This window comes from Rhincodon typus, chromosome 6 (assembly GCF_021869965.1).
Source record: "Rhincodon typus isolate 14 chromosome 6, sRhiTyp1.1, whole genome shotgun sequence".
NCBI lineage: Eukaryota > Metazoa > Chordata > Chondrichthyes > Orectolobiformes > Rhincodontidae > Rhincodon > Rhincodon typus.
In genome coordinates, this window is record NC_063337.1 from 66960500 (window position 1) to 66983958 (window position 23459).

Consider the following 23459-nt stretch of genomic DNA (forward strand, 5'->3'; position numbering starts at 1 on the left):
ATGTTGGAGTTGTACAGAGCATTGGTCAGGCTGCAACTGGAATACTGTGTGCAGTTCTGGTCATCTCATGACAGGAAGGATGTGATAGTACTGGATGAGGTACAAAGGAGGTTCATCAGGATTTTGCCTGGGATGGAGAAATTGAGTTATAAGGAGAAACTAGATAGGGTTGGATGGTTTTCTTTAGAGCAGAGAAGACTGAAGGGTGACATGTTTGAGGTGTATAAGTTTAAGAGGGGTATGGACAGTGTGAATAGAGAGCAGCTGTTCCCCTTGGTTGAGGCATCGAGCATGAGAGGGCAAAGTTTTAGCGTAAGGGGTAAGAGATTCAGAGAGAATTTGGGAAAAGAAAATTCACTCAGCAGGTGGTGGGAAGCTGGAATGCAATACCTGGGAAGGTAGCAGAGGCTGAAACCTTAAAATTTGCAAAACATATTTGAATGAGTACTTCAAATATCATAACATTCAAGATTATGGGACAAATGCAGGAAATTGGGATTAGCGCACTTTTAGTCGTACTTATGTCGGTGCAGACTCAATGGACTGAAGGGCCTTTTCTGTGCTGCATGAATCTATGAATGAGCACCGAAATGAAATTTTAGCCAGAATATCACCACCAGAAAACTGAGAAGGAGCAGAGCGAGAATTTCTTTTGAGTCAGAAGGACAAGGAACAGTCTCCTGGTCTCCAATAAGATTCCTGGGCTCTTTCCAACCTGGGCCTTGCACTCCCTCCAAGCAATGTCATCTGCTTGGTAATCACTTCAGCATGTGCATTTGAGTGGGGATCAGCCCCTGGAATCTCCACTTCTGTCTAGCTCTTGAACTAATGCTCACCAGCAGTAACCTTATCTTTGCTCAATTCCACTGTGAGACTGGTCTGAGCAATTTGCATGAGACCCAGAATGAAAATGACTGAATCCTCACACTCAGCCCCAACAGGTCCAACCCTACCTTTCTCGAGCCCACACAGACCTAGAATTTGGATGTTATAAGTGAGTTGAAAACACAAATATGCTGTAGTAAGGCCAGTTCAATTAATCACCCATAGTGAAGGTATCTTTAAAACCGTCTACAGTCCCTTCCCTTGAATCATTCCCCACTCATTGGAGCTAGTGTCACAACCCTGATGAGAAGAGTGTGCTGGAAATGAAGTCCCACTATTCCACGAGCTGTCACAAATGTATGAATGACTGATCAAATCATCAAGATGGTTAATTTGCCTGACTTCAACTGTTATCTCGGACAAAAAATTTATATTGTATGAATGAACAGAAACACAAAGCTTACTCATTGTAAACAAGCTTATTATTTAAAAAGTGACAAAACAGATTCTAATTATTAGAATTCATGCTTATCTATACTCTCTTTAAATTCAAACATATACACATTCATACATAAATAGGATGGACAAGACAGGCTAGAAAACAAAAGCAAAATGAAGCAAATTCTGTGGGCAAAGAGTCTGAACCACAATGGTGAAATGAGGTGATCTTGCAGTTCTTTTGGTTTTTGATGATAAGTTCAGCAGAAGATCCTGAATTCAATAGCTAGTCAGTTGGCTTGGTCTTCACTTAAGTTAGAAGTTCTTTCCAAAGTCTTTGGAGATTGCTTGTTTCGTTTCCACTCACAGAGTATGAAGCAGAAAAGGCCCTGTCTTGCCTGTATGCTTTTTGGAGGTCTAATTGCAACTGCCACTCTTAGTTCCATGACCAAGTGCAACTTGACTATTCAAAAGCTACTCTAGGCAGTTTTTTTTTCAACCCAAAGGCACCTGGTTCTAGCTTGTCTCACAAAAGTAACATAAATCCAGCTGTTTCAAAAGTTACATGTCCTTGTGAAACCAATAAATGAACACCATACAGTTCCAATTTTGACCTTTGGTTTTCAAAATGAGCAAAGAAAATCATACCTTCCCTGCAATACACCATGTCTAGACTTCCATTTTCTCAGTTTATATGTATGAAAAAAATAAAAGTAGACCTCACAGCCTTTCCAAATTATTTATTTTCAAAAATTGTTGCATTTCCTGGCTTGAGAATGATTTCAACCTAATGCTGTTCAACATTTTAAATTAGTTTTCTGATGTGATGAAGCAGTTCTGATAAACAGCTGAAATTATAGTCTACAAGAACAGCTTGAACATTAGTCATTTGAAATTATCTCTCTGCTATTAATGACAGTTTTAGCTCTTCTTTGGTAATTTACAGAGGATTAAAGTGGTGGAGTTAAGACATTCTAATGTATATATAATGTAAATGCAGGGCCATCATTTCCGTTTTAAAAAACAAAGAACACCTTGAATTTCTGATGTTCACTTAAAATCACAACAGTACAGAAAGAAGGATTTGGCCCATCATACCTGGGCCAGTCCTCCTGAAAGTTTGAATGCCCAGTCCAATTCACAGTTTCTTTCCCCAAACCACTTTCCTTTCAAGTAACTCTACACTGAATGCAACTTACACCATCTTTTCTGGCAGGTAATTTTATGTTCAAAGAATTTTCTGTATTTACAAAACAGTCCCTTTATCCTTTGGTGATTTATTCTAACTCTCTGCTCCATGGGGGGAAAATGTTCTTCTGATAATCACCTGCCTGATACCTTTCTGAAGTCTGTTATGGTCCTCACCCTGCACAGTGTTCTTATTTTATGTGTTGTGTCTCACGTTCAATATTGTGGCCATTGAATTGACATAAATATCGAAGTAATGAATGAATATCCTGTCTCTGCATGAAGAATAACTGTCTAATCACTTCTTTACCCAGAGAGATATTTACTAAAAGCCACATATTGTTCACAATGTATACTGTACAAACCCCAATAGTTGAATAGACACTTTCCTGATTACCCTTTGAATAATTACATACGCACTGTATTTTATGGATTTTTCTCTACGTTTCCCACATCCTCATTAACAATCTATTTCTTAATTGTACAGGCAGAAATATTGGATCACAAGTCTTATTAAGTGCATTGTTATTTGCAATAGCACCTTTTTTTGGTATTTGTAAAATGTGCATACAGAATAAATTGAATCAGAGATAGTAGGAATAAATTGCTTTAGTTCAGAGTTGGCTTGTCATATGCTTCATATTGTTTTAGTCTGTCTAAGAAAAATATAATTGGTGATGATGGGTGTTATGGATGAGCCTATCTGAACAAGCCTGAGTTGGATAAGCTTTCAGCAAGCAAGTAGAGGAATTGTGATCTTTTGTTTTGCTGCGAAATAGTTTTTAAAAATTCACTGTGGAAAGACAGTTTGTGCACAGGGGTGGACTGATCTTTGAAGTTGGCTGCATCGACAGGTATGATTGGGACAGTAGGAGAATACAGTCTTGATCATGGAAGCAACTCAAGATGTTTTGCACGGTTAATAATATCCTGGATGTTCCTGATAATCTGGCTATGGATCAGGCAGTGAGGGAAAAGCAACTACTGACAATTCTGATTGAAGGAGGCCCAGAAGTGTATGTAACACTCAAGAATTTGCTTACCCCTGATAATTCATAAGATACCCCACTGTCAGACATATTGTGCAAACTTGAGGAACACTACAATTCCAGGTCACTGGAGATTGCTGAAAGCTATCTGTTTAGAACAAGGGACCAAACAATGGAGAGTTTATTGTGGCACTGAAAAAGTTGTTCATCCATTGTAATTTGGGAAAACTTCAAAAGACAGCATTACGGGACAGGTTTGTGTGTAGTTTAAAAAGTGAGGGCATTAGCGGCACAGTGCTGACTTTGGTAATATTAACCTCCAACATAATCTGCCAAACAGCATTGTCCATAGATGTGGTGGACTGTGACTCAAGAGAAGTTAGAGCTAAATACTGTTAGGCATCTGCTGAAGTAAATAAGCTGTCACTAAGTAAGTTGAGGCTCCAAAGAAGGCAAATTTTAAATTCCTATTACAGATGCTTAGGCCAAGATTGGGCACAGAATTGTCCGTTTGTAAACACAGAATGCTATAGTTTCAAGGAGAAGGGACATCTTGCTAAGGAATGTCATAGGAAGGCATCTGGAGAAAATGCTGTCAGAACAGAATGGTAGAACAGAAATGATTGTCCAAAAACGCCAGGTCAATGAAAGGTCAGTTGAGTTCCATACAATAAGAAGCTCACAGCTGTCCAATGAAAATTCACAATGAATCATAGTCTGAATAACATTGATTGGATCCCTGTGGACATGGAAGTTGACACGGAGCATCTGTCAGTGTGATTCCTGTCAAAAACTGAGTCAGCATCAATTGGAGAAATCATGCATAATATTAAGGAGCTATGGTGGAGGGAAATCTTCGTAATGGGAAAGGTGATAGTTCCAGTCACTTGCAAAGATCAATGGCAGCATTTACCCATTATCACACTGAAGGGTCAATAACCAGCTATGCTCAGAAGGAGCTGGTCAAAAACACTGAAGTGAAACTGAAATGAGATGGTTTACATCGAAGCAAAACTCACATCATAAAACAGCTTGATCAAGTATCCTCAGATGTCTAAACTCGTCAACCAATTCAAGGATATAAGATCAACGTGCGGGTTCAAAGGAATGTCAGACCTGTTTACTGCAGATCTTGTCCAATCCCCTAAGGAAGCAAATAGAGCAAGAGCTACAAAGGCTGGAGACAGAGCACAATATTACAAAAGTTGAACAAAGTAATTGTGCTACATCCATACGGTAGAACTAAAGGCAAATGATAATGTAAGTTCTTGTGGGGATTTATAAGCTACTGATTATAAAATAATAAAATAAAAACTAGATACTAGAATGTAATCCGGTAATTTGCCAAATGTTGAGGATCTGTTCACTGTTGTGTCAAGCACCTGATTATTTTAAAGTAGGTAAATGTTTATCTTCCACTTGAGTTAGACGAAGTGTCAAAATTAGATTTGACTATTAATACCTATATGACGCTATATCATAGTTTCATAGGCTGCCATCTAGTGTTTCTTCAAGTAAGGGTCAAACATTGGGAAATGCACTACAACCTCAGAATATTTCTGAACTCAGACCTTTATTATGGTAAATTTATAATAAGCTTTCACCTTCTGCACCCATTGAATGAACTCTTGAGTAATATGGTTTGGACAAAGGAGCATGACAAAGCATTCAAGTCGTGTAAAAGGAAATTGGGAGGTGGTACAAAGCTTTTAGGTTACAACGTGCCCAAAATGATTCAGCCAACATATGATGCCTTGCTTTGCAGACTAGGTGCTGTGCTCTTTCATGTTGGATAATAGTGTAGAGTTACTCAGTGCCAGTGAATGAAATTATAGTCAGATTAAAAGTGTAGCAATGCCTTTGAGTTATGGGGGAAAGAAGATGTCAGAAACACTTGTCTAGTCATAATTTCACAATCAAAACTGATCATTGCCATTGTTGACTGTTTGAATAAAAAGACCCCTCGCCCAAATACAAAGATAGACTCTGATTTTGTTTGCATATAAGTACAACATTAAGTACATACCAATGTGATAGCTTTATTACCATCCTCATTGATGTAGAACCCAACAGGGAGGATGTAGTTTTCTCTTCCGGATGAGTTGCCAGTCACAGCAGATGACATTGTTACAACAATTCACAGGGACTGCAGATTGCCAAAGGTATACAACTATGTCACAAAAAGAGGACCATCAAATGTACTTGATTTAGAAATCAGATCACTTTTTATCAGCAAGAATGAGTTTTTAGTTGACACAGGTTGTATTTGTTGAGGAACGAGAGTGTAATTCCAGAAAGGTGCAGATCATGGTTGTTGATCAGTTGCTTCAGGATCTGCTTATGCATTCCAGGGAAATTAGGTCTGACAACGAATCTTCAATTTGAGTTCTCAAATTTCCTGAGAATGTTCGAGGTAAAAGAGACTCAAGTTCCACCGAAACATGCTTCTTTGAATGGAGCAGCGATGGTTCTCTTTTAAAACAAATGCTAGATATAATTTGCAAGAAATGTACAGTGCAATTAGTCTATTTATTTACCATAGCTCATCTCATCTTTTTACCAGTAGAACATCGGCTGAATTGTTTCTTAAGATGATGTGGAGGTGCCAGTGTTGGTCTGGAGTGGACAAAGTCAAATGTCACATGACACCAGGCTATAGTCCAACAGGTTTATTTGAAATCACAAACTTTCGGAGTGCTGCCCCTTTGTCAAGTCACCTGACTATAACCTGGTGTCGTGTGACTTCCGACCTTGTTTCTTAGAAGTCAGGCTACAACAAGGTTTCCATTGTTGAAGCTTAGCATAGTCAATGGAAGTGAAGCAATCTAGACAGATAGATATACATGATAGGGTTAGAGCAAAAGAAAGAAGTTTGAAATAGAATCAGCAGATAAAGGCGAAAGAATCGCATCATATATGGTTGAAGTGGATACCAGAAAACTCATAAAATATGTGGTCCCTGAACATATTTTGTCTAGATATTTGGTAGTGGAATGGTTAGGTTTATGCATGGCGATAATGTTTCATCTTCAGAAATCCATGAAGAAGGAAGTTGGGAAGAGTCAAATGAGTCTGATGAATTGGATAGTTGTGATATGAGTATCAACCTTTATTACAGCAGAACTTGTGTCTGAAAGTTGATATCTGAGTCAGATAGACATGACCGATGAAACAGAAAATGCAATTGAAGGTCAAGGGTAAAATCAGTCCTTCTGAACCTCTCAGTCTCAAGCTAAATCAGGTCAATATTCTATGCCAAGCTCTGAAAGCTTGAGTCAAGAAAGGAATAACAATTTTAAAAATAAATCTTTTAGGAATAGGAAATCAGTGGTTATGTTAGATTTGTATATAAATAGAAAACAAAAGTTTTTTTTTATAAATTGTATGGAATTTTGAACATTGTATAACATGGTCATTAGGGAGGAGTGTAATAATACCCTCTTGTGGTGATTTGTATATATGTATATACCAAAATAAACCGATTTTAATTTGGTGTTGACTCTCAATGTGATGCATATCTCTTAGTCTCTCCTGCAAAGTTTTTTATTTGCCCTCCTTCATTTAAAGCCTTTATGGTCATTTCTTTGCCTGACATTATTCGATAATGCAATGAATCGTAGAAGGACAGAAAAATGCGATTCAGCCCATCATGTCTGCTGCAGCTGATAAACTAGCCACCTATTTTATTCCATCCTCCAGTACCTGGTCTGTGGCCTTGTAGCAATTCAGGGGCAGATCCAGGTTCCTTTTTACACAAGTGAGGGGTTCTGCCTCACCCACCACCTTCTGAATGAAAATGTTTTTTCATGTCCCCACTAATCCTTGAACCAACCACCTTAAATCTGTGCCACCAATAATTAATCCTTCCAATTGGGAAACAGGTATTTACTCATCACTTTGTCCAAGCCCATCATTATCTTGTACACTTCAATTAAGTCACCCTTTAGTCTCCTCCATTTTAAGGAAAATGACACTAGTCTATCCAATCTCTCCTCGTAGCTGCAATTTTCAAATCCTGGCAACATTCTTGTAAATCTACTGTGTTCTCTTCAAAGAAATTATGCCCACCTTCTAATGTGATGACTAGAGTTAGGCATTTAGCTCCAGCTGTGACGTGACCAGTAAAAGAAACAGGTCCCAAACCCCAGATATCACATCACGTCCACAGAGCCTTAGCCTAGGCCTCTGGTTTACTAGTTCAGTGACATTACCACTGGGTTACCATCTCCCTCATTGCTTAACAATTCCTTAGATAATCTGATTACAAGCAGGAATCCTCCAATATGCATGAAGAGGGCATTAATGCTGCTGATTCATTGTGTGTCAGGGTGGAGTTGAAGCCAAGCTGCTGTTCAAAAAGACATGTACTGTACGTTTACAGTTATGAGGTTTGTAAAATTATTTATTATACCTTGAAATTTTAACTTTATATTCAAGTAAATAAAAATGTGTCATGTTACCTTTTCTGCCATTTGACTGACCATAGGCTGAGATGCTTTAATTGTCGGAGATCAAAGGAAGGCTAAGGTTATTTTACTGAGAAGAGAACACAATTTATTTATGCTGAGAGACAGTGGCACCCACTACAGAGTTGACCATGATTATCATTGAGGCATTGTTTTAGCTGATAGTTATTAGCTATTCCACAAGCACATGGAGACGTCAACCCAATGTTTGCGAACCTACATGGAAGACATAAGAGACATAAATGAGTTGCTAATGAATAGGATGCTAATGCCTAAGAGGTAGATAGTAGACAGGTTCTAGATGCTATTGAAGGAGTCAGCATGAAAGTTTTTTTAACGTTCATTCACTGGATGTGGACATTGAATTTTTATTGCGCATCCTTAGTTGCCCTTGGAGATAGCAAGAACTGCAGATGCTGGAGTCAGAGACAACACAGTGTGGAGCTGGAGGAACACAGCAGGTCAGGCAGCATCAGAGGAGTAGAAAAGTCAGTGTCTCGGGTCAGGACCCTTCTTCAGAATTCTTACTTCTTCTTCTTCAGATTTTCCTACGCCTCTGCTGCCTGGCCTACTGTGTTCCTCCAGCTCCACACTGTGTTGTCTTAGTTGCCCTTGACGTGGTGGTGGTAAGCTTCCTTCTTGAATTGCTGCTGTCCATTTGCTGTATGTACCGCATGATGTTATGGAAGGAGTTCCAAGATTTTGATCCAGCAACACTGAAGGAATGGTAATATATTTCCAAGACAGGATGGTGAGCGGCTTGGAGGCCAACTTGCAGGTGGTGGTATACCCATGTATCTTCTGCCTTTGTCTTTCTAGATGGTAGTGGTCACAGGTTTGGAAAGTTTTATCTAAGGACCCTTGGTGAACTTCTGCAGTGCTTATTCAATCATACAAGGAGGGAAATGGTGCTGCCATGTCCTGAGTTGGGAGGCAAAAACAGATGACAATATAGTCAATGAATCAGGGGTTGTTTGTAATCCTGTTGTAATAAGCTCTGTTTTGAATAAAGATATTTCCAGAGAATCAAAAACTTAGACTTCTGAGAATAAAGAACCCTTGAAACATTCCAACATGCAGCAAAGAGTTAAAATGAAATAAGCCTGCTTTGAACATGCCTGCAGATCATGAACCACAGGTGGCAAGGCAGAATACAATAGCACTGTTGCTGTGGACAAGCAAAGAAAAATAGTGTTTTGAACTTAGGAAATAGGAGCAGGAGTACACCTGAAAGGACCTTTTGAACATCCTTCACCATTGTATTTAAATATGACTGATCAAGGTTTCAATTCCACTCCTGCATCAGTCCCATATCTCATGATTCACTGAGAGTATTAAACTCTGTCTGCATGGTCAGAAGTCACACAACACCAGGTTATAGTCCAACAGCTGTAACGAAATCACAAGCATTTGGAGGGCTGCTCCTTTATTGGGTGGAGTGAAGAGAAGCACCCATAATTTATAGGCAGAGAGATCAAAATATCATACAGATAGTGTGAGTGAAGGGTGGACAGGCTGAAGAGCAAGTCTCTGCAGGTGATCAGAAGTGTGAGACGTTATGAGTGAAGTGTCAACAGCTGAGTAGCAAATAAAGGGATGACTTATAACCGATTAATTCAGGCAGAGAGATAATTACAAAAAAATTTAAAATAAGGTGGTACTGGAAACAAACCCCATGACTGGAATAACATAATAGGTGTAAGAGTCGCATGCCAAGGGTCTAACCAACATAACAAGCAATCCAAAACTGTACAAACTAGATAAGGTAGAGAGATCATAACAAGTTATCAAGGTGATAGTGTCAAAACAGGACAGAATGGAAGATTTCACAGATATACAAAAGTATGGTGGGGTTACATGTAGTGCGACATGAACTTTGGTTAGACCCTTGGCATGCGACTCTTATACCTTTCATGTTATTCCAGCCATTTGGTTTGTTTCCAACACCACCTTAATTTTAATTCTTTGTAAATATCTCTCTGCCTCAATTAATTAGATTATAAATCATTCCTTCACTTGATATTTAGCTGTTGACACTTTACTCAGGCCATCTGACACTTTTGATTGCCTGCAGAGATTTATTATTCAGCCTGTCGACACTCCACTCACACCATTTGTATGATCTTTTGATCTCTCTGCCTATAAATTTTGTGCTTGTGTGTTTCTCTTCACACCACCTGATGAAGGAGCTGTGCTCCGAAAGCTTGTGATTTCAAATAAACCTGTTAGACTATAACCTGGTGTCGTGTGACTTCTGACCTTGTCCACCTCAGTCCAACACCAGCATCTCCACATCTGTCCATCACAATCTTAAATGTATTTGATGATGGACTATCCCTTTGCACTTCAGAATTCCAAAGATTCTCAGTCCTAAATAAACAAGATCAGAAGAAATGTCTGAGAATTGAAAAGACTGGTTTGCAGCTAATGCTGAATTGGTGGAATTAATCGGGCTGCACAAAAAATTCAGAACAGAAATGAAATTTCAACATTGAGAAAATATGGATCATTTTTGGTAAGAATTGGATAAAGCTTGTCCTGAATGGGAAAGTGATAGGCAGTGTGCAGAAAATTATAAGAGTTGATTTTAAAAAAACCTGGGTTCTTTTGTCAGAACACAAACAGTTTCAACAACTTTCTTAAAACAGTGGAGGAGATCAAGAATCCACATTTAAACAGGAGTAAGATGACTCAGATGATTCCAGCTGAAACATATTGCAGATTTAGACAAAAATTCCGTAACAATGAAAGAATATGGATGTCAAACTTTGAAATTTGGACCACGTAATTCATAGACCAAATTAAAAGGAAAACATAAGAGCATATATTACGGTGGAGAATTTCTTCAGAGTTTGCAAATTACACCCACTCATTCAAAAGTCAGAGGGACTATCAGATGACAGTAATAGTGTTTTTGACAAAGTTTGTTAAACTAAATCAATGTGGTCAACTCTTAGCCAAGGACATGAAAACAATAGTTTAGTTACTGTGAAAAAGTTATTACTAGCACCAGAACCACTTTTCTGTCATTTGAGAGAAAAGACTTTAGTTATCACTGTAAAAAGGATTTTTTATCTGCTATTTTACTATTTTGTTTATTTGATTAATACAAGTCAGATGTCATAGACAATGTGGAAGGGTGGAGGTGGAAGATTATTTGTATTGTATCCAACAAGTTAAATGCTCAAACTTATAAATGTTGTAAATTGTTATATATTGGATAATGCTGAAAAACTCATCATTATTGTGATGACTCGATTCTTTGATGAGGTGATGTTACAATTTTGAAGTTTATAAAATGATTATATTTTGGGATTACATGTTTAAATTTGGGGGTGGGTGAAGGGGATCATGTGACCTGTGCTGAAGTCAGCCTGCTAGTAAACCTGTGTGGTTAGATTGCTTACAAACTAAAGCAAGGCTTAGATTGCATTACTGAGAAGATAAAAAGTATTTATGCTTAGAGACAATAGTAGCAGCCCCTTAGTTTATCATGTGTAGACTCTGAAGTTCCCAATATCGCAGAAAGGTGTGTTGGTACAAAAAGTAAGCAGTTGCTCTGTAAACTGTCCATTTTGTTCAAAACTGAGAAGGATTTGGAATCAACTTTAGCCAATTAGCATTTCTACCTGAGAGCAAGGTTAACATATTTCACAAACAGAGAGCAGAAGTCCTTTGTGGTCAACACAGAGAATAACCTGCTTGGCATTTGTGAGCTAGCACAATCCGATGCAGAAGGGGAATAGTAGCTAGACAAGGAGATGCATTATGCAGCCATCAAAGCATTCTGGGTAATTTATCCTGGCAAGGCTATAGGAGAAGGAATGATTAGAACAGGCTTTATTGCTACTAGTGGATTTAAGGGAGTTTCTGAAAACTGGTGAAAGTACATGGGGATGGTCACTCAAAACCATGACTAGGTGAATAGGAGTGTAGGACCTATTGAAAGCTGAGAGTGAATGTTAAAAGGACTACAGTTCCAGGGAGAATGTGATTGTGACAAGTGCAAAAGTGGAGTGCTGCTGAAGCCTTAAAAAGTTTAGTCAATAGTGTGTTTAGTCACTTGTTACAGAAAATATTTTAAAACATTAAACCTTGCTGTGCCATTTTTCACAGCTTCTAGCTGGAAGTTCTGTTCTCTGTTTTATAAGCTACGGACATAGTAACCATGCCTTAATTTGATTAGCTGTAAAATTTGAAGCTTGTATCGTGAAAAGTGATTAGTGAAGCAGAATGGTGCTTTGACCACTGCTGTTTGTCATTTTGTATGAATGGTTTTGACTTGGGAATCAGAAGTACACTAGCAAAGTTTATGGCTAGTACAATTTGAACTATATAATTAATATTGAGGAGGACAGCAACAAAGTAAATAAAATGTTAATGTGCTTGCATAATGGTGTATAATTAGCAACTCAGTGTGAATATAGGTAATTGTGAAGTAGTACATTTTGGGGTAAAAGGAATAAAGATTTTTAGCAGCACTTGGAAAATAAAAATGGTAATGAAGTGTAGGTGTAAAGGGATCTAGAGTGCAGATGTACAAATCGTTGGGAGAAGCAAGGCAGATGAACAAATCCATTGAAAGTTAATTAAAAATGCAATGAGGGTCATTTCCAGAGGAATAGAATTGTAAAATCAGATGAACGCTTGTGGAAATGTAGTTAGGCCAGAGTACTGTACACAATTCTGCCTGTACATTAGAAAAGGGATTAAGAAGTACTGTTTAAAGTCAAAATTTGTTTTTCAGGACTATTGGAACTGAGATGGTAACATTATCAAAGGACTGAACAGGTTGTGTCTCTTTAGAAAGGAGCAAACTAAGGTAACCTATTAGGGGTTTTAAAATAATGAATGGGTTTGATGAGGTAGACAACGGGAGGAGACTGTAGCTGGAAATTATAGATTAAGATCCACTAATCGTTAAGACTAATGAATCCAATAAGGAACTTGCAAGAAATGTCTTCACTCAGATATTGATTATAGTAATGGAACATGCACTCACATGGAGTGTTGATGTGACAGAAATACATGATGGAGAAGAAAGTCATTGGTTAGTGAGATAAAGTGGGAGGATGAATTGTGGAGCATAAATGCCAATAATGGTAGTTGTGATGGAAATTATTTTTCATATTGTCATAGAAACATGCAAGAAGGTTCAGACTATTTGGTCCATTGTACCTGAGTTGGGCTCTGACAAAGAACAGTTACAGAATTATAGAATAGATCCACTATACAAAGAAGACATTCAGCCCCTCATTTTTTGCTGATCTTCTGAAAGTGCAATTGACTTAGAGTCACTCACCTGTCTTTTCTCTATAGCTCCACAATTTCTTTCCTTTGTAAATCTTTCCAATTTCTTCTCGAAGGACTTAATTGAACATGGCTCTACCATAGTCTCATGAAGTTCCAGATCCTAATCACTTGCTGTGTGAAGATTGTTTTCCACATATCACCAAAACCTTTTTGCATCTGTCTCCTCTGGTTCTCAATCTTACTGCTAATGGGAACAGTTCTTCTCCATCTTGTCTGTGTAGACCCCTCACAATTTTGAACACGTGTAAAATTTCCTTCCAACCTTCTCTGCTCTGCAGAGAAAAGTCTCATCTCCAATCAACCTATATAACTGATGGATACATGAACCATTCCTGTGAATCTTTTCTGCATTCTCTCTATCTAAAGCCTTTACATCCCTCCTGATGAAAGATGCCCAGAACTAGATATTCCAGCTGAGGCCAAACTGATGGTTTATATAACATACCAATCTCCTTGCTTTGTGCTTTTATTCATAGAATCCAGGATACAATGTGCTAGATTAATTAGATCCTCATCCTAATTTCCATTTATAATAATTTTTGACAATACCCACTTGGTCCTTCACTCCTTCACCCCCTGTAGAATTGCACTTGTAGAATTTATTTAGCATTGTGTATCAATGCTTTACCTATCAAATTGAATCATTTAACATTTGTCTTAATTGCACTTCATCTGCCGCTTGTCCGTCCACTATCCTCAAAGTTTACAAGTTTTGTATTGTCCACCAACTGGGAAATTGTCCTCTTTATGCCAAGGTCAGGTCATCACGATATTTGAGGAAGAACAGGGATTCCAATCCCAGCCAATAGGAATTCTATTACAAATCTTTGTCTTATCCAAAAAAAATCCGTCCACCATTACTGTAGAATAGTATAGTCATTTAAGATACAGTGAAAACTGTTTTAAGTTGCCAAACCACAGCACCTATATTCATAACAGAAGGCAGAGATAAGGAACAAAAATGAAGACAAAGCCCATTTTAGTCCACTTCCCAGACAGTTTCTTATCCATGTTGCTACTGCCCCTTTTATTCCATGAACTATACCTTTTATCACAAGAAAGTTGTGTGGCATGCATCAGATGCCTTTGTGTTAATAGAATTATCCTAAACAACATTTTTGTCTTTTGAAAATACTCCAGCAAGTTAGTCAAACACAATTATTCCTTCCACTCTTTTTTGAACAGAAGTGTAAAATTTACAGTTTTCTAGTCCTCTGGCACCAGCCATGAATTGAAAGGAAGACTGAAAAAATATTGCCATTCCACTATAATTTCTACTCTCACTTCCCTTAGTATCCTTGGCACCTTGTCAACTTTTACAAGAAGGAACTGACCCAAAGCCTCATTCCGCATCAATTGTAAATCTTTCTGGTGTCTGAGCTATCTTCTCTTTCACCATGATCTGGACAGTATCTCCTTCCTTGGTAAAGTCAGATAAAAAGTACCCTATTAATTCAGCAGCCTCCAACTGTTAAAATCCCTTGGTGGTTACTAAACAGCCACACTTACCCCTTTTACTACTTGTATGCCTGCAGTATACTTTTAAGTTTTCTTTTATTTTAATTATCAGTCTGTTCTCATACTACCACTGTTCTTTTGCAATTCCTGTTTGAAGCTTCTATCTTCAAGATGGTTCTCTTTTGGATTGTTCACTAATCTCAATCTCTTTAATCATCAAGGGAGCTCTGAATTTGGGTGGGGTTTGTTTCACTTTTCTCCTTTGTAGGAATACATTTTAACTCAATTTGAACCAACTGTTCTTTAAGGACTGCCTGTTGCTCAGTTGCAGTTTTGCCTGATTATCCTTGATTCCATTATATCTGGTTTTGCTTTGTTGCTCACCCTCATTTGTTTGTCTAAAATCCTGTTTCTTTGCATTATTTTCTTTGCAATAAACTTTAAATGATTGTTCAAACTATTAAGCTGAATCATTTTCATGCATTTCTTTTGAGGGGGTAGCGGGAGGAGAGGCAAGAAAAGAGGTCCCAATTTACTGCAGAATCACCTGTAGTCTCACTGATTTGCATTCTATTTTGAATTTTCCATTTTAATTCCTGATTATTTGCTTTGTAACTGTTTATCTTGTTGCATTCAACAATTCAGTATTGAAACATGTTGCCATAGCAATAATCAGGTTGGGACCGGACATTAACGAAAATGGGAATGCCGCAAAGTTTTCATATACCATTGAATATTGTTGGTGCTATGTTATTGATATATTGCTTGTATTCAGCAACAAGCTGCCAATCTAATTTATTTTATTATGTCTTTAATGTTAAGGTATTTGCATGTTTGGAATGTTTAGAAATTGAGCTACTGATTTCTTTTCCTCACTAAATGTCTTCATTATAATTTAGAGCGTGGTCTTGTCTCCCATAGTTCAGGAATTCCTTATTTATGCTCTGTCTCAACTATTTAACATAGATGGAGGCAGCAGAAGCAAGCGGCTTTGTGTAGCAGAGCGACGTCAACCATACAGTGGTGCTGAATGGTGCTCAGGAACGGAGAGTGAAGAAGAGGAACGAACCTTCTTCAGTGAGTGCTCCAACCAATGGAATTTTAATGAGGTTATTAGCTGGGGCCTCACTCTGCCAATGGACAGTTGTTTAAATGGAAAGCTCCATTAATGTAGTTACTTCACATTTCGAATCGCTTCACACTCAACATTGGAGTCACTGTTGTCTTACGAGGAAAATCAGCAGCAAAATCCCAAAAAATAAATAAAGCACCAAATAATCTGTTGAATTGATACACATGATCTTGACTATCACTCCCATCACAGAATCATAGACTGACTAAAGCACAGATGGAGGCCATTTGGCCTTTTGTATTTGCACTGGCTCTCCAAATAAACAAATAATCTAGTACTACTGACCCATCTTTGTCCATAACCCAGCTTATGCTTCCTTTTCAGATGATTCAGCTTCCTCTTGAAAGGCATGATTGAACATGCTTCAACCACATTCGCAGGCTGTGCATTCTAGTTTCTCCAACATGTTGTAACAGTAGCATTTTAGGAGGACCACGTTGTGGCTTACATCTACAGCTAGAGATAGAGCTTGTTGCAAGATGAAGCTGGTGGTTATTGCTCTGCAAGTGACTGGTACCATCATCATCTCCACCTGTAACATTTTTGCCTCTAGATAATGAAGAGCATTACCTTCTTTTATTCATTTATTTAGAAGGTGTGGGCATCACTGGCTGGACCGGTACTTAGTGCTGATTTCAAGTTGCTTTTGAGAATGTTGTGGTGAGCTACCTTCTTGAACTGTTGAAGTTCTCTTGGTGTAGGTAGATCCACAATGCTGTTAGAGCGGAAGTTCCAGGATTTTGACCCAGTGACACTGAAGGAATGGCAAGGTATTTCCATATCAGAATGGTGAGTGGCTTAGAGGAGAACCTGCAGTTGGTGATGTTCCGAGAAGTATTAATGGAGTCTCCCAATTAATGCAGTGCACAAATGCATGGATATAATGGCAACTGATCACCCAATAGATGGAGTCAATTTGGTGATGGTGAAGTGTAACTTTGAACAAGGATGAAAATGTATTCCAGAGCTAGCTGAATAGATTAGGATGTGTGACAATGCATGGGGAGAAAGGGATAGGCACATTTACAAAGTTATTGGGCTGAAGAGTGATATTAAGGAATAACTTGACGAGGTAGAATGAGAGGATGGGTTGACACAAGAAGGAGTATAAAGGTCAATGTGCCACTGCTTACCTTTTCTTATCTCGAGTTTATTTCATTGAAGGATTGTATAACCAAAATAACTGCGGATGCTTCAGATCAGAAACAAAAACAGAAATTGTTGGAGATACTCAACAGTCTGGCAGCATCTGTGGAGAGGAAGTAGAGTTAACATTAAGACTGATGATGAAGAGTTATTGGACTTGAAACATAAATTCTGCTTTCTTCCCACAGATGTTGCCAGACCTGCTGAGTTTCTCTAGCTATTTCTCTTTTTGATTTAATCTTTCAAGTGGTCTCCACTTTTGATACACCATCTGTCTAGATTACATTCTCAAATCTATGGAGTGAGCTGGGGATACAACGAATTAGAGATCACACCATACCCACCCACATCAATATCTAGGCACCCCTGGGGGAAACAAATGATCTGACCAGCAAGCTGAATTCCGAGAGAATGTTGTTCCAAGACAACACTGCAAATAACAGAATTCACTTAAATGAAACCCATTTTGCAACTAAAATAACAGCTTGCTATTACACCAAAGACTTTGACCCGCTCTGCTCCCGAGTCTCATGCTAAAATGACAGTTACTTCCAAAAATGCTACTGTAGCCAGCCTGTCATCAGCTACATTCGTGACACAATTTGAGTCAATAAATTCCACATTGCAGAGGTGTACTAGGGTCCTGGAAGAGGAAATCCTGCCAATACTGAATCATCCATCTACCTACATGGGAAACATTCACAAGAACAGCACAAACTGGGCTTATTCAGTAACAGACAGTGATGGTGGACAGCCACCAGATCTCTAGAAATGTAATCACCCTGCTACACATACTAGCAAGGTGCGTGGGGTTGGGAGGGTTGGGGTGGGGTGGGGAGGGGGGGGCGAGCACGGGAGGGCGGTGTTGTGGGAGGTGTTCCATTCAGCCTGATGGGATGGAAAATACTCACTGGGTCACTTCCCTCAAACAGCACAGCATAACTTCCCACAAGTCAACACACTCACTCACACACATTGTGCTTTGCCTTTGCCTTCCACTCAACAACAACACAAGGAAGATACGATAGAACTTTTGCACAAAGTTTGGCCAACATAGACTTTGGACTGCATCATTACAACCATTCCAGTCTATAACATACCTATAGAAGAATTAGATGAGTGCATTTGGGATGCCATTCACAAAGCTGCTGACATAGCTGTCCTATCAAGGCATCCACACCCCATGCTTTAATATTGGAGATACTGCACTCATCAAGGAATATGAATCATCTGTTGATTCTGATACAGCAGGTGGGTGGAAATGACAGCAGGGCTCAATTTATTCATTCCAGTCAGAAGTGCTAGAGCCTGATCCAATACCTTGGAGCAGCTCAAAAATAAGTTGGATTGTATTGCCCATCAATCACTGTGAACCAAGTTACTAGTCATCTGCTCCAGGTGGTGAGGACACTGTTAGAGAAAAAAATGAAATGCATCATTTATACAAATTGGGAAATCTGCACCAGCAAAATGTGGACTTGTGGTCATTCTGATCCTTCAAGATTAACGAACTAGAGAAAACACTAAAGGGCCTGAAATATGGCAAAGCAACAGGATATGACAACATCACCCCAGAGTCTTGAAACAATTTGGCTCCTGTGCTTATGTTCGATTGATGGCACTTGTGCAGAGCTGAGTCAAAATTCAAGTGCACTTTCAAAAGTGCAGTAAATGTAAAAGTCAATGCCATTCAAAAACCTGGAAAAGATATCCGACTGGCAAGCAGCCATCAACTGATTTCAGTACTTTCTGAATGCTTAAGCTTATTGTAAAACATATCCCCAGAGGTAGAGACCATCCTTCACATTGACCAAGCTGGTTGTAGCACTTGTGATTTGGTGGCATTCATCACCTACATTGAAAATGGCTTCCAGAAGAAGCTGAAGCCAGACACAGTACTGTTGGATATCACAGCTTCCTGTGATGTAGTGTGACCTGCTTCTAAAGCTGCCCAGGGTGCTTTCAAAAGCTGGCTCAAGGCAGTTTTTGAAACACCTCTTCACAAAAGAACACCTTGGACAAGGGCGAAGTGCCTGGAGAAGACTAGCTAGTGGACTACCACAGGGCTCAAACAGTATACAGTGTATATTCAAGTAACCTGCCCACAACTGCATGTTGCAAGGTCATCCATGCTGACGAGTTCTGATGTATCACCCAATCCTTGTCTTTCCGTACCCTAAATCAGATCCTTAACCAAGACGTTACAAAGTTGGTGAGATAGTGTAGCACATGGCGTCTCACAGTGAATCCCTCTAAACCTGTACCCAGTATATCCTCCTCCAGAATTCCACTACCTGAACAGAATTGTATATCTACGTGGATGGCCAGATTCAAAAGTACGATCCCAACTCAGCATACTTAGGAGTAACTGTGATTAGGACTTTGTCCTTCCAGAAACTTTGGAAGTAAACAGCAGCAAAGCTCAAAACCAGAAACAAAAGGTCAACCAAACTCACTGGATCCACATGGGTTCTGCTGAAACAACAGTCTGGGGCACAGCACCTTCGCTATCAGATTCCACTGCAAAATACTGTGCATCTGTCTAACAGACCATCTCACATACACCCTGTAGATGTTCAATTGAATGCAACAGTGTACCTCATAACTGCACTTTATAACCTTCAACAAGAGTTGGATTTATTGGCAGATTTCCCATAAGGAGACTAACATGAATGCACTTTTTATTCGTCACAGATGGTATTGGAACAGTGTGATGTGGCAATGCAACTGATAAAACACTTAATAGGCAGAGATAGTCAAAGGCATCCTGTATCCATTAAGACGCTATATCATGGCAAAATATCACAAGGTACTTCACAGGAGATGGTGTCAGGCAAAACATATGACACTTATTTAAGGTTTTAGAGTATATTTGTAGCTTGGATTGTGGATGTTGTGCTTGGTTGGCTCGCCGAGCTGGTTTGTTGTTCTGCAGACGTTTCATTACCCTGCTGGGTAACATCATCAGTGCAGCCTCTGATGAAGCGCTGTTGTGTTTTCCCAGCTGTTTTTTAAACTCTGGGGTACGTTGAGCTGGGTTACCTCACTTCCGGTTTTCCTTCGCAATGGAGTGTATATAGGGTCTAGATCTATTGATCGCTTTCTTAGTGGAGAACCAGGCCTCCAGGAATTCCTGAGCTTGTCTCTTTTTGCATGAAATCCCTATTTAAGTGGGCAACAACACACTGCAGCAACACAGATCTACGCCAAAAAGAAGAAGAATACCGCTTCCAAGTATTCAAGGACAACAGATACCCGAAAAACTGGGTCAGAAGATGCTGATTACATTAACAACACCAGGAAGATACTGCACGCCCCGACAACCTCATCATGCTACCTTACATCAAGAACACATCTGAACTGACCACAAGACTCCTACGACCACTGGGCATCAGAGTAGCACACAAACCCACATCAACCCTACACCAACTGCTAACCCGAACCAAAGTTACCCACTATGGACAGGACCAACGTAACATGCAAGATTCCCTGCAAAGACTGCGACAAATATTACATTGGACAGACAGGAAGAAAATTAGCTACAAGAGTACATGAACATCAATTAGCAACAAAGAGACACGACCAATATTCACTCATCTCCATCCACATGGATAAGGAAAACCACCAGTTTGATTGGGACAGGCCAAGCAGAGACAATCATGGGAATTACAGCAATTATCATGACTTAACTGGGAAGAGCGCAATGATAATTGGTGTCTTATTGACGTACAAGCTATCTCAAATTGTATAAAATCCCAGTCAGATCAGGTGTTGATAGTGAGGAGGATGGTCTCAAGCTACAATCAGATTGATCAGATGGTAGATTGGGCAGAGCAATGACAGATGGAATTTAATCCAGAAAAGTGCAGGGTGAAGTATTTTGGGAGGATATACACAATGGATGTGGTAGGTCTCTAGGGAGTACTGAGGAACAAAGGGGACCCCAGTGTATACAAGTCCATAGATTCTTGAAGGTGTAGGCACAGGTATACGGGATAGTGAAGAAAGTATATGGAAGGCTTGCCTTCCTTAGCCAGTGTGTAGAAGATAGGAGTAAGTAATGGAAGAAATATGGAACAAGCTGCATGAGAGGGTGCTGGAGGTAGGTACTTATGCAACATTTAAGCAGCATCTAGATGAGCAGTTAAAATGCCATGGTATAGTAGGCTATAGATGAAGTGTAGGTAAATGAATTAATCTAGTCTGGTGTTTGTTGATTGGCATAAATGTGGTGGGCTGAAGGGACAGTTTCTATATTGTATGACTCTGTCCAATTTACTCCTGAATTACTATCAGTCAAGGAAAGTAATTTGCAACAGGTTTTGACAATTTATTTTAAACAAATAGCCAAAAAAAGGATTATTAATTGACCACTATGCAACTTGACCTATGTTTCTTTTATATACGCACACACGGCTCTGAATAAAACAGACAACAAAAAAGACAATTTGACACAAATGTTAATCCATCTCTCAAATTTCTCAAATAAATAATGATGTACTGAGTGGTCTTAGCCTGTAACTGAAACAGATAAAGATGCTCAAGATTCATTGGTCATGACCTGTCAGAAATTATAGAAATGACAACAGCACTTCTGGTCTGGTGAAGGGTAAACTGCTTCTTGTTTTCAAATTTGTAAGGTACAATGATCCAAATTTCAGCCCTCTTAGAAGCTGCTGTTTTAAGTTACTGAAATCCTGCTGTTCAGTCTGGTAACATGCTACTAGTGGTTTCAGCCCAATAAATAAATAAAATCTCTTGTGATATAAAGATGGTTTTATGAAATTGTGTCGTGTTGAAAACTTCTCAAATTCAAAGGAAGATTTATTTATGTATGTGTTTTCACTAGTATTCAAGGATACTAAGAGGTGAGAGATTGCATCAAAATCAACTAAAATTGAAGACTCAATAGAAATTATAAGTTTGTATTTATTTTTCTTTGGAAGTGTCTGTTTATTTATTATGTATGTTGGGTTACAGACTGTAATTCTTCTGAGACTGTCAAGTCCCAGGAACAACTGGCAACACATTCACTCCCTTCTTCCAACCCAGATGCCAGTAGGTCTTCCAATCCCTCGCACAATTCTGTTGGAAGCCAGAATCTGATGCCAGAATCTAGCACCACCAAAAAGACCCCTCCTAAAGTTATATATGTCTTCTCCACGAATATGGCCAACAAGTAAGTTGATGATAATTTACACTTGTAGCTATCTTTTTCACTGCTAGTTGCATCTCATGAGGATGATCTATGGCTGCATTTGTTATTTAAAGGATGATGAATTTATTGACTAATACATTTTACTGAATTTGTTCTTTTATAGCCCACATTACATACCTGCTGAAGGGTTTCTCTACGCCTCGAGTCTGCTCCGCCATTCATTATGAACCTGGCTGATCATTGATCATTACGTGGTTTGGCCTACATGTAACTCTAGACCCACAGAATGTGGTTTCTCTTAATTGCCTTCTGGCCAACTAGGGATGGGCAATAAATGCTGCCTAGCCAGCGACACCCTTATCCCATTAATAAAGAAAGAAAAAGAAATAACCTAATCCATACTTCTCCCATATCCCTTGATCTTTTAGCCACAATAGCTATGCCTACCTCCTTCTCGAAAACACAATATGTTAACTTCACCCACTTTGTGGTAATGAATTCCACAGGCTCACCACTCTCTGCGTGAAGAAATTTCTCCTCTCAGTCCTAAAAGGTTTATCCCTTATCCATAAACTATAACCCCTGGACTCCCCCAATATTGGGAACATCCATCCGTCATCTAACCTGTTTAATCCTTTTAGAATTTTCTAGGTTTCTTATGAGATCTCTCCTTATTCTTCTAAACTTCAGTGGATACAATTCTAACCGACTCAATATCTCTTCTAACGTTAGCCTTGCCATCCCAGCAATCAATCTGATAAACTTTTGCTGCACTCCCTCTGTAGGAAGAACATCCTTCTTCAGATAAGGAGATCAAAACTGCACACAATACTCCAGATGTCGCCTCATCAATGCCCTGTATAATTGTATCAAGACATCCTTGTTTCCCTGCTTGAATCCTCCCCCTATGAAGGTCAATATATAGTTTGCCTTCTTTACTGCTTGCAGCACCTGCGGGCTTACTTCAGTGACTGGTGCACGGGTTCGCCCAGGTCTTGGTGAATATTTCCTTCCCTCAATTTACATCTATTCAAATAATAATCTGCTTTTGTATTTTTGTAACCAAAGTGGATAACTTCTTATTTGTCCACCTTATGCTGCATTGGCCCACTCACTCAGCCTGTCCAAATCACACTGCAACATCTCTGCATCCTCCTCACAGCTCACCCTTCCATTCGGCTTTGTATCATCTGCAAATTTTGAGTTATTACATTTAGCTACTTCATCTCAATCATTAACAAATGTTGTGAATAACTAGGGTCCTAGTACCAATCCCTGCAGTACCCCACTAGCTGCTGCCTGTCATTCAGAAATAGATCCAAAGCATCATTTAAAAGGTTTAAATA

At 39.1% G+C, this 23459-nt stretch overlaps 1 protein-coding gene across 2 annotated transcripts in view; it reads left to right on the forward strand.

Moving 5' to 3' along the window:
* bcl9 (BCL9 transcription coactivator) overlaps nt 1-23459 on the forward strand; it is a 136983-nt gene that overhangs the window by 43883 nt on the left and 69641 nt on the right. The window contains exons 5-6 of one of the 2 annotated variants that reach the window (XM_048598360.1): nt 15644-15754; nt 21936-22134. In XM_048598360.1, coding sequence (XP_048454317.1) covers nt 15644-15754; nt 21936-22134 — 310 coding nt within the window. The remainder of the gene's footprint in view (nt 1-15643; nt 15755-21935; nt 22135-23459) is intronic. The other variant, XM_048598361.1, reaches the window with a different exon arrangement.